Source organism: Tenebrio molitor, chromosome 3 (assembly GCF_963966145.1).
Source record: "Tenebrio molitor chromosome 3, icTenMoli1.1, whole genome shotgun sequence".
Classification (NCBI taxonomy): Eukaryota; Metazoa; Arthropoda; class Insecta; order Coleoptera; family Tenebrionidae; genus Tenebrio; species Tenebrio molitor.
The window spans coordinates 18,772,638-18,789,206 of record NC_091048.1 but is presented as its reverse complement, the minus strand read 5'-3'; the positions used below and the strand labels follow the sequence as shown (position 1 = coordinate 18,789,206).

General features: G+C 34.3%; 3 protein-coding genes across 3 annotated transcripts; all 3 read right to left on the bottom strand.

Moving 5' to 3' along the window:
• Positions 1–105: 105 nt before the first annotated feature.
• On the bottom strand, positions 106–6,738 carry jumu (jumeau). Its single transcript, XM_069041214.1, has 3 exons — positions 5,587–6,738; positions 1,283–2,542; positions 106–1,222 (listed from the first exon to the last, which is right to left on the bottom strand). The coding sequence occupies exons 2-3, from the start codon at positions 2,528–2,530 to the stop codon at positions 1,082–1,084; spliced, it is 1,389 nt and encodes a 462-aa protein (XP_068897315.1). The 5' UTR covers positions 2,531–2,542; positions 5,587–6,738; the 3' UTR covers positions 106–1,081.
• Positions 6,739–6,891: 153 nt separating this feature from the next.
• Positions 6,892–12,475, bottom strand: LOC138125746 (aminoacylase-1-like). The gene is made up of 6 exons (XM_069041218.1): positions 12,313–12,475; positions 8,095–8,436; positions 7,892–8,038; positions 7,651–7,838; positions 7,271–7,503; positions 6,892–7,222 (listed from the first exon to the last, which is right to left on the bottom strand). The coding sequence occupies exons 1-6, from the start codon at positions 12,416–12,418 to the stop codon at positions 7,003–7,005; spliced, it is 1,236 nt and encodes a 411-aa protein (XP_068897319.1). The 5' UTR covers positions 12,419–12,475; the 3' UTR covers positions 6,892–7,002.
• A 2,190-nt stretch (positions 12,476–14,665) lies between these two features.
• LOC138125748 (aminoacylase-1-like) lies at positions 14,666–16,323 on the bottom strand. The gene is made up of 6 exons (XM_069041220.1): positions 16,164–16,323; positions 15,738–16,079; positions 15,541–15,687; positions 15,305–15,492; positions 15,028–15,257; positions 14,666–14,975 (listed from the first exon to the last, which is right to left on the bottom strand). Exons 1-6 carry the CDS (start codon positions 16,267–16,269, stop codon positions 14,756–14,758), a joined length of 1,233 nt encoding a protein of 410 aa, XP_068897321.1. The 5' UTR covers positions 16,270–16,323; the 3' UTR covers positions 14,666–14,755.
• Positions 16,324–16,569: the final 246 nt, after the last annotated feature.

The window sequence follows — 16,569 nt, the reverse complement described above, 5'->3', positions numbered from 1 at the left end:
ATATCAACTATGGTTAATGTAACTTCAAATCTCTTGTAAAAATAAGCTTCACAACCTCAGCTCTCATTCTCAGACATCCTCCGGTAGGAAATTAAAACAATAATACTGTATAAAGTCACAACTTTATTTTTACAAGGATCTTATTAAAACTAACAAAATTTGTACATCATCTTATAACAAATCACTTAACATTAATTAAAAAAAAATAGAAAATTAATTATAATATAGTACAATATTTTTGACAATCAGCTATTAATAAGCTAGGAATTGAATTAAAAAAAATAGTCTGTTCTCTTTTGCTCTTACAAAATTATAAATCCTACCTAGATACAGATGTTTTCGAGCCCTGCTGCTCATTATGCGGATTGATCAATTTACATTTTTTTTTGGACTGTTTCGGAGGGTGGCAAATGCCAGAATGCCCTCACAATGCAGTCTTTGAAAGCATCGTTAGCACTTTGTTAATCCAGACAACGCGCTACAATAATACTCCAAATAAATTATGTTTAAAACAAATTAAGCAAATAAGAAAACTATCACATGATACGTAAGTTAAAGAAAAGTAAAATGGTAATTAAAATCAGAACGAAAAAGAATCTGTGAACTGGTCCCACCAAGAGGAAATATAAAGACCTAGAAGTTGAGTTTGGAGCAAAGGCACATTTGTAAAATAACATAAAAACACAATTTAAAAGTTCGAGTTTGAATGGATTTAAAGCATTCACGCTTGAACCAATCAATTTTGCTCTTGCCATCAGTCCACATCTACTTCCCAATACTGTCTTGGCAAATTACACAAGTCTACAATACGAGGAAATTAAAAACAACAAAAATCGGTTCAATTCATTGTTTCATAAGAAATAAAACTAGTTATTGGTTTCACCAGAAAAATCGATAGAAAGGGCAGTCTTTAAGTATAAAACAATGAATCAACTAATCCTAAGAAATACACAGGCAGGAAAGTTACAATTATTTACAATTATCACCAATCTTACACAGCTTCACTTTTTTACTTTATGGAGATGTGTGACCAGATGGACACCAACACGAAAAAATGTTCGTTATAGTACTAATACTATTTCTAATTTTGAACTATATACGTCCTCCGCCTTTTATTGTTGACAGTTTTTTCATATTCCATCAACTCCTTTTGTGCCAGAGCCATCTCTACTCTTAACATTTCCTGGTCTTCTTCGGTGTCTTCGTAAACGCCGTCGGATACCTGACCGGAAAAAAATTTACACGTAAACATTTTAATTGCCTATTAAAAATGCGCTACTACCTCAATATCAAGATCGCTGCTGACTTCAATATCGAGATCGCTTCCATCCTCGTTATCGGTCTTGATCGTTGCCACGTTGATGTAATCAAAATCCGCTTTAATGCTGCCATCGACTTCCTGTTCGTAATCGGAGCCTTCCTCGCTCTCTGCGCTACCGCAAGAATCTCCAAAATTATCACCTTCGTCGTAACTGCACGAGAACTTCAATTCGCCCCGTTCCAAAGATTCCAAATGTTCCGGATTGATCATGGCCTTTCTGATGGCAACCGGGTCCTTTCTGGACCACTTTTGCACCTCCTCGTCCATTTTGCTGATCTTTGCCGGATTCATGGCCCACAGACAGCCCTTCCTTTGAGCCCCGTTCAACGCTGGCTTCTCTATTTTTTCGAAACATTTATTTAAAGACAAATTGTGTCTGACAGAGTTCTTCCAGCCGTTAGGTGCCGTTATGAAATAGGGAAAGTGCTTACACATGAAATTGTATATTTCTGATACGGGTAAACTACCCGACCGACTATTTTTTAAAGCCATCGCTATCAGACAACTGTAACTGTACGCGGGTTTCGGATACGTCCGTTCTCCGTCTTCGTAAAATCGACTGTTGTTGTTGAATTTACGATTAGTGGTCGTTGACGAAACCGTTCTAACTGTAGTCACATTATTTACCTGAGCTACCGTAATTGGCGAATTTATTTGTCTATTTACTGTGTTCCTAAATGTTAGTAACGTCGGTGTTTTCGTTACCGTTTTAGTTACAGGCTTCGACAGAATTGGAGTCACCTTGCTGATCGTTTTCAGTATCGGAGGTTTCTCATTTCTGTCTTCGTCACCTAATTTTTTCAAGAGATCTTTCTTAACTTGATTGGCTTCCTGTTTTACAGTTGATATTTTAATAGTGGAAGGTGAAAACGTTAAATGGCTTTCTTTTAACGTGGGCGACGGCGATCTAATGCTTTGGGCTAACGAAATTGCGGGCATTACGGCATTTGGATTGACCATGGTGGCGCGCTCTTCGCCGTTGAAATCCAGAGTCAAGCTGGAATTTGAGTGATTCGAGGTGGAAGAGAACCACTTTATGTCGGGAACGTCTTCCAGTTCCAGAGGAGGTAGTTCTGAGAAATTTAAGCCGGAGAAATCATTGTGACCACCGACTAAAGATTCAATCTCTGATTTTATGTCGATGTCGAGTATGTCTTGAAAGGACATTGAATCGGATGCGCTCAAGTACATGTCCATGACGGCAGACATGTTTGTAACCTTCTGCAAGTAACAAGACGATACTTTTAAAATATGCAGTTGCGAACAGTCATCAATAAATCGAAACGTTCAAGTAAATGCGATTTTTTAAAAAATTTTTTGTCGCTAGCTCTGCGTTTCAATTCGGAATTCAAAACTCAAATGGGTCGTTATAATGACGCAAATCCTCTCACGATCAGCTCCTAAAATATTACCTCGATTCTTGAATATTATCCAACACTTCATCGCACATATTACTGTAACTGCAAAAGCAATATTATTGTTTTCTTAACGCTTTAATTTATTAAGCGCGGAAATATCGATCATTAGATCTCATTTTATCGAAATTATGGAAGGTTATTTATTTGAACCGTTTTAGTTGCTTCTGGATGAAAATTGGTTTTTTCTAAAAACACTTGGTAAATTGAAAAAAAAATCGATAGTTTTCTAATATCAATGAAGGATTTTTGTTATTTTATACATTTTTTAGACTTAGAATGCATTCATTTGTACATAAAATTATGTAGATTTGCCTCATTTTATATGAAATAACATGAAAAAGAAATGCTCAAAAATAAAATGGTAAATGAAAACATATTAACAAAGATTATTATTAATTAGTTTAATAAAAGAACCATTAGGTCAAAATTTTGCCTTAGTACTGAAACAATAAGAGTTATTTAAAAAAATCTGTACTAAAAAATTAATGAATTAATCATAAAAAAATGTGGGTGGAGAACAAAAACCACAACAATGGGTCCATTCATCTCAAGCGGTAATTTCACAGTACGTTTTATAACAAATCTGAGGTCTTTAAGTAATTAATAGTATATTAAAGAACGAGTTTTATAAGGGTTGATTTGGCGCACGACTCCCAGGTGTAGAAAACGACCCGTAGGGGAGTTTTCTATGGGACGAGTGCGCCAATACCCTTATAAAACCATTTTTTATGTAATTTTTTAGAATTTGCACCCGTTTTAATTTTTAAATAAAAAAAATAAAATTTCAAATTCTAGAGAATTTCGTATTAATTGGTAATTCAAGGTAACGGATGCAACTACATCTGCAACAGATGTTAAAAAGTAGAATTTGAATATTAATATTGGAAGTTTTTTGGTGTAATACACTGAAATATTGATAAAAATTTCATTAAAGTACAGTGTACTTTTATAAAGCCATAAACGACTCCTACTGACTGACGTTTATTATAAACGCAAATTCTAAAAAATTCTTGTTAACAAGTTTTGATAATTATTGTTATAGGTTTTAACGCACAATTTTCTTCAACGTTCATTTGTTCGAATTTTTCACAAAAAACATGTAAGTACATATATCTAAAAATATATTTACTTTAATTTTACAAAACGAATTATGACCAAATATAACAACTTAAAAGGGTTAACTTCCGTGCTGCAAGTGGTGTTTTTGTGACATTAAAAACTGAACCGAGTCTACACTTAAAATTAGAAGATCATATTAAACGTATGAAGCTCAAGAACCGAATAAATTTTAGCCCCGCCCAATCGCCCATGCGAATGCACTTCGTCCACGGTTGTTGTAGGTACTCCCACTTAAAACAATGATCATAACTTCAAAACAGACAAATCCTGGGAATAAGTAAAACTGAGTACAATTTGTCAGGATTGGAAGAAGTACAAAAGCGGTGGGTGATACTGCTGCAGTTTTTGTTGAAGTCCAATTTTAACCCTATGATTTTCGAATTTAAAATTATTCATTTTTACCCCTTGCGTTTCACAGCTTCGCTTTCAATGGGCACGATGAAAGACTGGCTCTGTTTGAATGATTGGATTGATTTTATGAAGCGACATTAATAATTTCAAAAACGAAGGAGATTCTTCGTCCTCCTTTCAAAGCGATGAATTTTATTTCATTAATATTTTATTGGTGGTGAATATGAAATAAAAGTTTCTGACAAAGAAGCGAACTTGATAAAAATCAATGGGATAAGCCGATGCAAAATCAATATTTTGATTCGTCAGAATTTAAACTGAACAACACCCGACGATCATTTTCATTGGCAAACTGTACTTAATTCAGACAGATGGTCATCATTCCGCCCAAGAGGGGAGAAAAAGAGGAGGGTGAGAACCGCTTAATCACCTATGTATTCCTCTCGTGATCTGGTGGTGAGTTTTTAAAGAATTAAAAATGGCAAAAAAAAATTCTCAATAATAGGAACGACGGTGTCATTTTCAACAAGAAGGAGCGACTAAATCTTTAATCTGCATAATCTTGTAATCACTATTGTTAACAATGGCTGGAAGAATACCGGTTTGTTAAACGATGTCTGGCCGTACCCCAGACGAACTTACGCAGTTCTTTTCTGCACCTTATTACCCCATACGGTTCTTGAATACAATGGGGCGACTTACAACAATTGAAAATTCTCAGGTATGCTGACTTCAATAAAGAAAAACCTGCCATAAATCACCTGTTACACAATTCCCAAAAATGCGTCTGCGAACGACTACCGGCGACAACGAATCAACAAATTCCGGCAAAGAACAAGAAAATGATGCAAATTAGATTAAAAATAAAATAATAGTTTCTTTATTCCACAGTACATTGCTTCTACCGGTTCTTATCAAAACTAATTTCCGCGTGACCTTGAAGTGTTGAGATCGTCTTCCCGCCTTGTTGATATAAAAATAAATGATACAATTTTAATACAACACAGTCGTCTATTTTTGCTGAATCTCGTGGATTTTTTCGTGAGAAATTCGCGTTAATCTGAATGAAAATTTTCCGTTGAAACTCTAGAACGATGTAGGTGTACCCCGATGCGATTTAGCCGCCAATTGTCCCTAGTTTAATAAAATTCCGACCGATTTTCACCTCTAGTAGTGTACTACAAGTTCGAATTGCCATTTTCAGCAATCAATTAATTATTATTGTTTCCGATTAGATAACACACGTTTACACAAAAGAGCGGGATCCGAACGTTGGACGAGTCCATTACGCGCCTACTACATGAAAATTACGTTTTATTCCCGTTTTGTAACAGAAAAGTAATAAAAAAATACATGTAAAATACCAGAGATACTTACTGATGTGTAATTTGATGGCAGTTCGTTGTGTCTGGTTGTATTTTTGTTTAAATCATGGATAAAAAGATATTTAACACTGACAGCACTTTACACCCAACGAATGTATACAAAACTTGTCGTCATCCACAAAGAATGAAGAGGGAATTCAAATCGCGCGCTAACGATTGGTTGGCGCAAGTCACGAGTGTTTCCCGCGTCGATCTGATTGGTTGGTGGGAATCGCCGGAACGCCGACTTTACAATCGAATAACGATACGCGTGGTAATGGGGTCTTGACATTTAATTTAACCTAAGTTTTTTCCTAAACACGGACTCAACACCCTGAACCACGCACACCAAAATTTAGCCCGTTTTTCGACGGTCATTTTGGTATGCATTTCGGCAGGCTCACGTTACTTCGCGCACGACATCGAAGCGATTTTCGAATGGAGAAATTGTAGAATTTGCCGGGAACGCTCTTTAAAGGGACTGTCATGGCAGCCCGTTAATTTGAAAAAAATAACACGCACTAAATGTAAATCTGCTTGGATGGAGCATTTTCTTCAGAAAATTTACGAAATTATTGGATAATTAACACTGATTAAAATTGTGTATTGAACAAATTATCCAATAAATATAATTAGATACCGGCATACAAAAATCGATTATCGTCGGAAGAGTCCATGTTGAAGACGGCGAGGGGAGGTCGCATCCAGATTAATAAATCAGACACATAAAAAATAAGGCACAGTTACATTCAAATTAGCCATTAGATACTTTACCTAGCTATTTTACATCTACAATACAGAGTATTTTCACAAATTATTCTAAATACTTGACTTAAATAGGCTCAAATATTACAATTTACAAAAGAGTTGATTTTAACGCGAATTAAAATTAATTGTTATCTGCAATAGCATCATGACATCATTTAAACAATACGACATACAAATATTTAAAAAGCATCAAGAATAAAAGCCGTTTGGTATTTAAAATTAAAAATTGAGTACTATTACGCTACAAAAATAAACAGAACATTTTAATAATCGCTAGCACGCGTACACGTTAGCTGTTATAATCACCTGAAAAACAATTATCAACAACGATAAACCGACTAGCATTTAAAACAACTTTCGCATTGTTTCCCAAGGGCAAATAAAGTTAAGCTATTTCTTACTAAAGCTACAAAGGATTTAATCCCTGACGATGCTCATTAACACATCTTAATTAGAGCTTAAAAGTATACCCATTAAAGACATGCATAAGCAAAACTATAAAAATAAAAAAGTACTTTCCTCCATGTAAGGTAATTGTTTAAAAAAATCATTTTGTTTTATTAAATGTTTATTGCACCAATGAATAAAGTATTTACGATTAAAACTGTGATAAACCCAACATATACAATAAAACAGAATTGCAACCCTTTGAAATATAAATTTACCCAGTTCTATCCTCAACGTTACCAATAGAAACCAAAATTTTGCAATAGATTTCTATACCTTTTAAGAAAGTGTTGACTCCCAAGTATTCGTCGTGATCATGTAGCAATACTGGAGTGTTATTAATCGGAGAAAATCCAATAGCTGGAAGTCCAAGATCCCTCACGTACCGACTGTCAGTACCACCGGGAAATATCTGCGGTTTCAACTTAAGGCCGCTGAAGAAGATACATTTATCTTTGTAACCCACAAACAATTCTACTTACAGCTTGTCAGTGGCTTCTTTAAAAGCGATCCAGTAGGGATTGGAATTGTCAAGTTTTGTTGGTGGAATCTGTGGTTGCTTTTGCTCATACTCTATCCAGATTCCTGGGCCAGCTTCTTTACACCACTGATTAATTGTTTCTTCCCATTTTTTAATGTCCACAGTTTCCGGCGGAATGCGACAATCAATGGCAATTTCTAATTCTGGAGGTACTACATTCGTTTGTACACCTCCCTAGAAAACGTGTATAATGTTACGATTTGTGTCATAAATTGAAGAAAGTGAAATTTGAAAAGCCTAATTTACCTGACACTCACGTCTGATATGCACAAAATCCAATGATATTAATGATGTTGATAAATAATTGTATTTTTTACTCACATGCATTTGGGTCAGATTTACTGTTGTAACGTCACCAATCGTCCAACTCGGATTGTCTTTTAATTTTTGCTTCTCTTGCTTCCTAAATGTGAAAAGCTTGTTCAAAAGATATGCAACTTTCTCTCCCGCAGTGTTATCCAGAAGCAACGATCCATGTCCGGGACTCCCCGGACAATGAATATGTAAATCTGAAAGTTCACAATTTTTCAAGTCAAATTTGTTTTTGATGAGAGGAACTTACGCCAAATAGAACGCTCGCCGTTGAACAATGCAAACTCTTCGGTAGGACTTGCCATGCCTTCATCTAACGCGACTCCAACGTTTAAATTTTGAAAATCTTTGGTATGAACAAACTTTCTCATTCCGTCGATGCCACCGACCTCCTCGTCTAAATCCAACTTGTTAAATTCATCAAATTCGTACAAACGTCGCTCAACCACTTACCAGGCACAAAAGATAGGTGCAGCGTTCTTTTGAGCGATACTCCTTGTTGTTTTAGTCTTCTGACGGCTTCGAGATACTGAATTCCCACACATTTCATGTCTTGAGTGCCTCTAGCGTAGATATTGTTTTGTTCATCTATGTCCGCACTGAAGGGTTTGTGGGTCCACTTGTCTTCAAAAACGGGCACGACGTCCATATGGCTGTTGAGCAGGATTGTTGGTAAAGTAGGTTCCGTTCCAACCCATGTTAAAATAACTATGGGTTTCTTGGGCACCACATGATATATTTTGATGGGGAGGTCCAAACCTTTGGCTTGGTTTTCCAGGAATTTGACGCAAGCATCTGGAAAGTAATAAAGGACTGCTTCAGGAATTGTTAATTCAAAACTGAACAACATTAACAGCAAATAAAAAATAGATAAGACAATAAAAAAAAACATCATGAAACAGCGGTAAAATAAATAGGTGGAAATTTATTTATAATAGATTGATTCTTCATACATATAAATAGATACAATTAAAGCAAATAAAATAATTCTTTAAAAGTACTCGTAGAAGATAAACACTGGCAGCATTACCCCTCTGAATCGCAATACTAATGCGATTGGAAAAAACAATATATGGTGTGAAAATAGTAAAATTTTAAATAAGTGTTTTGATTTATTATAGTGGATGCCCCAAACTGCGCGGAACAACTCAATGGGTCAATGTCAACTTACGTTAGAAAATTATGAGAATATGTAAATAAATTCTACATTTTCTGGATTTGAAGATATGGGGGCTCAAAAGGTGCAGCTGTATTAAAAAATATTTTGACTATTTGTCTTTTACTAGCTATAGTGGTAGGTACAGTCGCGGACAAAAAAAAGTAGGACAAGTCTTATTAAGAAATTTAGCCAAAATTGAGCTGAGTAAACCGGGGTTACTATAATAAATAAATAAATATTTTCATAGTAACCATAGAAAGGGCAAGCAAATTTACATTGGCGAAAAAACATTGTCCTACTTTTTTTTGTCCGCGACTGTACTATGGCGGCCAAAAAATTTTGGCCGTCACTTTCTTGACATTCAAGTAAAGTGTAAATAAACCTTTAGGAATCGTAACCCCACTTTCGAATCTTATCATTTTGACAATCAATTTAAACTGTTTGAAGCTCAGATATTCCAAAAATCCGACATGAATAAATAAAATTAGAGCAATCGTACAGTTGCGGAAATAAAATTTCGGGCAGTATTGTCAATGTTATAACATAAACTCTAAAACAACCTTTACACTAATAACCTCACTTTTTACTCTTGTCATGTTTTTGTCTTTTTGACTTATAAAAATTGTGATTTATAGCATAATAACATATCAAAGCTCAGTGCAATTAACTCAAAATTCAAAAAATTTCAGCGTGATTGACAAAGAAAAGTTTAATTTTTGAATGTCAGTCACCAATCATCATGACATTAAAAGGTGGTTTACAGAGATTTTGTTGAAGTGACAGAAAAAAACTGCCCGAAATTTTAATTCCGCAACTGTACTATTGCGGGCAAAAAAAGTGGGACATCAACGTCAATGTCTTGACTTTTAATGTGAAATAACCCTTACCTGATTCTAACCCTACTTTGAATTGATTGACGTTGTCATTAAGTATTGTAGGTTGTAGGGAATGATTGTAAGTAAGCACGTAGTGAATATTTATTTAATGCAAAGTTCCAATCAAACTCTACCTTTATCAAAAGAAGAAGGCATTTCGAAAAGGAAAATAGGAGTATAAAATAAATTTTTAAACTGTCAGCTGGAATAGTGTCAAAAAAATGACAATAAAGCTTGAACTACATCGAATTTTTCAAAACTGACAGAAATTTGATGTCCCACTTTTTTTGCCCGCAATAGTACATAGATAACCTGAGGTAAACGTTCTGTGTAGTAGAAATGACAAAATAATTTTGAGTTTTGAAATTTACCACCCAAAAAATAACGTTCATAATCAAGACGGTAATCATGATGACAATAAAGTACGGATTACAATTTTTTTTTTTTTTAATTGACAGACAATGACGGCCAAAATTTCTCACTTCAAAAAAAAAAAATAAAAATTGTAAGCCATACTTTATTGTCATTATGATTACCATCTTGATTATGATTGGTATTTTTTTGGTCCAGACCAGAAAATCATAGTTTCGATTGAATATTTTCCATATAAGTACAGTTTTAAAGTACCTACATAATTTCAAATGACTAATGCCATAAAAGTGCTGTTGCAAATGCAAAGTGATTTTTTGCAACTTGAGTCAGCTTTAGAGGTTATACAGACACATTAACTTTTCGACCCTAACAAATTTTAAATGCAGCCAGTAATACATTATTCAGTTATACCGTGACACCTTTATTTACTATGAAATCTGGACACTCCTAGCATTACTGACAATCACTTGAAAATTGTTTTTTGAATAAATAATTCTGAAATATTTTTTGTTAATTAAAATGTGTTCCAATGACGAAAGGGTTGATATAATATTGATCTATGGTGATTGGTGAGTGTCAGTTTCTTAAATAAAAAACATATTGTCAGTTACCTACTGCCATCTTAAAAGACTGAGACTTTTGTGAGGAATGTCCAAACCATACAAAAGTTTAAAATTATTTATGTTTTTGAATCAAGTTATGAATGAAAAACATATTACAGGCTGCATTTAAACTTTGTCAAGATAGGAAAATTACGAGAAAAAGTAAATTTCCAAGTAAACTTTTCGGTGATTGTTGCGATATCAATAATAATTATTGCTGTCTAGCAACATGTCCGAGTTTTTAGTAATACCTGAGGACGAGCTTCTGAGTTTGGTGAAATTGAAAACTTTATAACTCGGTTATGTGAGCTAAATTTATTTTAGTCATCTTGGAGTCTATTTTGCTGTCGACAGATGCCTGTTTTCTATGGGGAGGCAGTTCTGGGGCATGTTGTAATGCTGTATCGGTGCACACGAGTTCCCGTCAGCATAATATTTTATACCTAGGCTTGGACGTAGGCCCTTTAATTCTGCACACGAATTGCCGTCAATGTAAAAATTACTAAAAATGTACCCCAAATTCTAGACTCGAATTCCCGTCAGAAAAAAAATCTCCGTTATTGAATGCACTATTACGAAAGTAAGATGCAATGATGAATCTGTTATGTTCTGAAGTAAAAACCATTTTTGCGTTAAAATTTGGTTAATAGTGACAGTTGTTTGGCGTTTATTAGCTGACTTAGCAAAGATACGAAAAATCTGACACTGTCAAAGTCACAGCCGTCCATTATCTAAGTACATAATTGTTGATCACACGGTATTTGTAACTTTCTAATAGCATTCAATCTTACCAAGTCATACAAGACAATAATCAAAAACATGTTGGCATAAATTACTTTTAACTAATAGAGCATATTTAACTAATATCCAAACTGTACTTGAAATTAATAAAAAAATATTTGAACTTCAAATTTACAATGCTGTGTTTATGCTGTTATGTTAGTATGTAATCACTAATCATATTTTCTGATAATAATTTAGGTACTGTCTAAATAAAGTTTAGATTTGTGAGTTGAGGACAAGGAGTCACCCTAAGAAGGCTCAAAAAAATAACACTTTAAAGATCGAAAGATTTGATGAGACAAACTCATTATCTAATCTGAAGGGTTTAATGGAAATTTTCAGATTGATCTTTACATGCTAATGCTGCATACATTGTGGACTGTAAAACGTGACAGCCAGTGTATCTATTTTAATAAAAATAATATGAACCTGAGCAATACAATGTAATGGTCGAAGCACCTTGCATTATGTCTCAAAGTTTCAGGCAAAATTAGGCATGTAGGTGGGTTTCGGTGTTTATTATTACATCAATAAACAAATAAGATCGTGAATGAATCAAAGTAATTTCGAATTACTTAACAGTCGCTGAAACACTGGTAATATAAGATCAAAATATTAAAGGTTATTAAATATTTAAAAAACAGGTCTTACTTCTTAGTTGTGCGAATTTCCTTTAAAATCAACACCAAAGTCCAATATTTTCTCTGTTACACACAAAAATATCAAACATCGGAACATTCCACACCCAAAAACCGAAGCCAAGCCAAGTTGACATCATGCCTGACCTGTTAAAATTCCTCGATTTTACGCCGCCCCCTCAATCGAGGGATTTTTATGAAAATCGCCACTCAACAAGCCACAATCTTAAACAACCACTTACCATAATTAACGTCCGGGTGGACTGAGGGAATTCGCAAATATTCACGAAAATTGTTGACAGCTTGCGTATCCAACGCGTCTTTCTGAACAGCTGACAATGAAGACATCTTACGACTAAAATTCTAAAGTGAAATCGTCGCGACGGCGTTTTAAATACGCTTAAATTAACCATATCATGTCCCTCCAGTTTTATCGTCCAAGGCTGGTGGAAATGTCTAATCAAACACAATTTGTTTGGCTTTATTAATCCCGGTGGGTGATAAATTGTGGTCTTATGTCGAGCCGAATGTATTCTGTTTACAAGAAATATAAGTGGTTTCTTGATAAACTCTGAGTTGTTTACAACTATTTTAAAAAACCTGAAATCGAATAATTTACAACAAAACATCGATTCGTTCATTTTACAGTAAAAATATTTTGAAATGGTGTTTCCCGCTTGTTTTTTAAAAAAATATAACAGCTGACTCGCTAACTGTGCGCATGCCTATGAGCCTATGAGCCTATGACGATAAATGTAGCGGTATTTTAACGGAATGGATATCAAATGGATATCAACAAGTAAGAAAATCAAGTGTTATTATTTACAAGTCGATGTTTACGATACTTTATACAACAGTGTTGCAGGTAAAGCAAAAAGAAAGTTAAACGTTTTTGGTGGATAAAGTTGTTCATAACATTAACCATAACCACAACAATGACAATTGGTGCGATTTTGTTTTAAAATTCACCAATATTGCTGTATAACAATATTGTAGTTGCTATGATATGAAGCTGTTGATTGGTTGTATCTATGCAAAATCAATATTATTCAGTAACAATATTGCTAAATTTTGAAACGGAATCGCACTAAATAGCACTTTTACAGCAATAATTTCCACAGTTGTAATTACTTTTGATGCTCTGGTAGTAATATGTTTTTGAATGAAATGTTGTAATAGATATTTCTACACAATTCGTTTTTATATGTGTGAGAAGAGTGAGAACTTGAGAACGTTGCATAAGTTATCTCTGGTTGCATATCTACTATCTAATATTTTTCTGTGGATGGGAATTATCCTGGTTTTTACTAGCTGATATGTTCAAGAGCATAAGGAAGAAGACTTCCAAATTAATCTACAAAAACCTTAACTTTCGCAAAAAATAGAATTTTTTACATTTAAGGTGTACAGTTGTCAGTTGAAACAAAATTTTGGGCAGCATTTTCCTGTCACTTCAACAAAATCCCTGTAACCTTACCTTTTCTGTGTTAGTCATGCTGTCAGTTTTTTAGTTAACTGCACTGAGTGTAATTAAATCATCGCTTTGATGTGTTGTCTACTTGTTATTATGCCACAAATCACAATTTTTGAATACAAATAAATCAAAAAGACAAAAACATGACAAGAATGAAAAAAGAGGTTATTAATGAAAAGGTTGTTTTAGAGTTTACATTATGAAAATGACAATACTGTCTGAAATTCCATTTCCGCAACTGTACAAATGTTATTTAAAAAGGTTTTTGGTTGTGAGTGGTAAAACGCTTTATCAAGATAACAGACGGTTCATTGATCACACAAGTCTGCACTGATTACGAAAATGATCTTGGTTTTGCGCTATCACGTCTAGTTTTTTCACAAATCGTTTTTTCTTACAAAGTTACCAGATCTCTCCAATGACAAACTAAAAGAAGTTAGGACCTCAAATAAGATCTTTGTGCAAAGGTAATGATTTTCAAAATTCTATGAATGTTGTTGAAAGGAATGCCTGAACGGCATTTAAGAACGTCATAGAAAAATTGCTTGGAACTCACAAAGATGACGACTACGAAAATATTGTAAGAATCATGTTTAAAAATTTTCACATCTTGGGATGTAATATGAGTTTGAAAGTGCATTTTCTATTTTCGCACTTAAATCTTTTTCTTACAAATCTTGTTGCTGTCAGCGAGGAACAAGGGGAACGTTTTGACCAAGATATAAAACAAATGGAGAGGTGATATCAAGGAAGATAGAGCGTATCAATGATGGTAGACTTTTACTGGATGTTACAGCACGATGTACTCAAAAAAAACATACAGCAGACAATCAATTAAAAGAAGTTTCCTCACAAAGCGTCAAAGATGCCATTCTCATAAGGAATAAAAAATTTAGTTAGATTTTTAACCCAGAATTATTATAAACATCTTATTTTCCTAAATAAATTGCTTAATTTTTTTTTTATTGTGAAAAAACCTGACGTGATACAAAAAAATGAATTGTATTTTTGTAATCAGGGCTCCAATGTTATACAAAATCAGTTATCAAAATCAAAACATCGATTAAAAAGTTTTGTTTTGAAGAACGCAGTTCTTATATTAATAAAAAAAATAAACATACTTATTTATGTAATCTTTTTATTTTACCATATTTGAAATTAAGCTTTATGCACATTGGATATGATTTCTGAAGCCTTTATTCTATTTTTTTTTATTCAGTTTTCTCCTCGACGTTACCAATAGAAACCAAGATTTTACAATAGATCTTGATGCCTTTTAAGAATGTGTCAACCCCTAAATATTCATCATGATTATGTAATAATAGAGGAGTGTTATTAATTGGAGAAAATCCAATAGCTGGTATTCCAACCATCCTTACAAATCGAGCGTCAGTGCCACCGGGACATGTTACAGGTTTCACTTTCAAGCCACTAAAACAAACATGATTAGCTCTTTCTGTCCCTTCAGGTTATTGTCACATACAGTTTATCTGTAGCGTCTTTAAAAGCGAGCCAGTAGGGATTAGAATTGTCTAATTTTGTAGGTGTAACCTGATCCTCCTTTTGTTCATATTCAATCCAGACTCCAGGACCGGCCTCTTTGCACCACTGATCAATAGTTTCTTGCCATTTTTTTATGTCATGTTGTGGAGTGATACGACAGTCAAATGTAATTATAAATTCCGGGGGTATTACGTTCGTTTGTACACCTCCCTTAAGAACAAACTTCAAAAGGGGGTAAATTCGACTCATTTACTTACACTCATTTGGGTTAGATTCACCGTTGTAACGTCAGCCAGCGTCAAGTTCGAGTTGTCTTTCAACTTTTGTTGTTCTTGTTTCCTGAAATTGTAGAATTTATTCAAGAGATACGCAACTTTTTCTCCGGCAGTGTTGTCCAAAAGTAAAGATCCATGTCCAGGTTTACCAGGACAGTGGATAATCAAGTCTAAAAGATTTATATTTTTAATTATCCTTTTTCTTAAGAAGAACTTACGCCAAATGTTACGTTCGGCATTGAACATTGCAAATTTTTCCGAGGACGAAGGCATGCCTTCGTCTAAACCCATTCCCACATTCAAATTTTGAAAATCTTTAGTATAAACAAATTGTTTCATACCGTCAACGCCCCCAGTTTCTTCGTCTAAAAACGATTTTGTTACTTTACAAAAATGGAACATGTAAACCCATTACCAGGTACAAATGATACGTGAAGTGTTCTTTTAAGAGTCACTCCATCACGTTTTAGCCTTCTGACGGCTTCGAGATATTGAATTCCCACACATTTCACATCTTGGCTTCCCCTAGCGTAGATGTTGTTTTGTTCGTCTAGATCAGCAGCAAAGGGTTTGTGAGTCCATTTTTCCTCAAAAACTGGAACCACATCCATGTGGCTGTTGAGTAAAATGGATGGTAAAGTAGGCTCTGTGCCAGTCCATGTTATGATCACTATTGGTTTCTTGGGTACCACGTGATATACTTTGATAGGAAGGTCCAAGCTTTTGGCTTGGTTTTCTAAGAACTTGACACAGGCATCTGGAAGAACAAAAATTAACTTACTCAACCACTATTTGTTAAAATCAGGCCTAAACAAACTGAACCTGAGAAAACTAAACTTACCGTAGTTAATATTGGGGTGTACAGTGGGAATTCGCAAATATTCACGAAAATTGTTGACGGCTTGCGTATCTAACGCGTCTTTATCAGCAGTTGATTGTGAAGCCATGTTTCTACTGGAATTTTAAAGTAAAATGCGGCCGATATTTCCTTATATACCTATGTATTATTACATATTATCAGTCCTTAGAACTTCAAGGCTGATAAAGGTCTTTAATATTAATAACACTATGTCTTACCAAATTTCTTCAAGGCTGGTAGAAATATCTAAGTAAACACAATGTGGCTTTTTTTAAATTCCTTATTGATAAAATGTGGTTCAAAATACTACACCCATCTTGTTTACAAACAAGGTTTGTGGTTTTCGGATAAATAGTTGTTTGTACGTATTTACCACCTCTTCTGAATT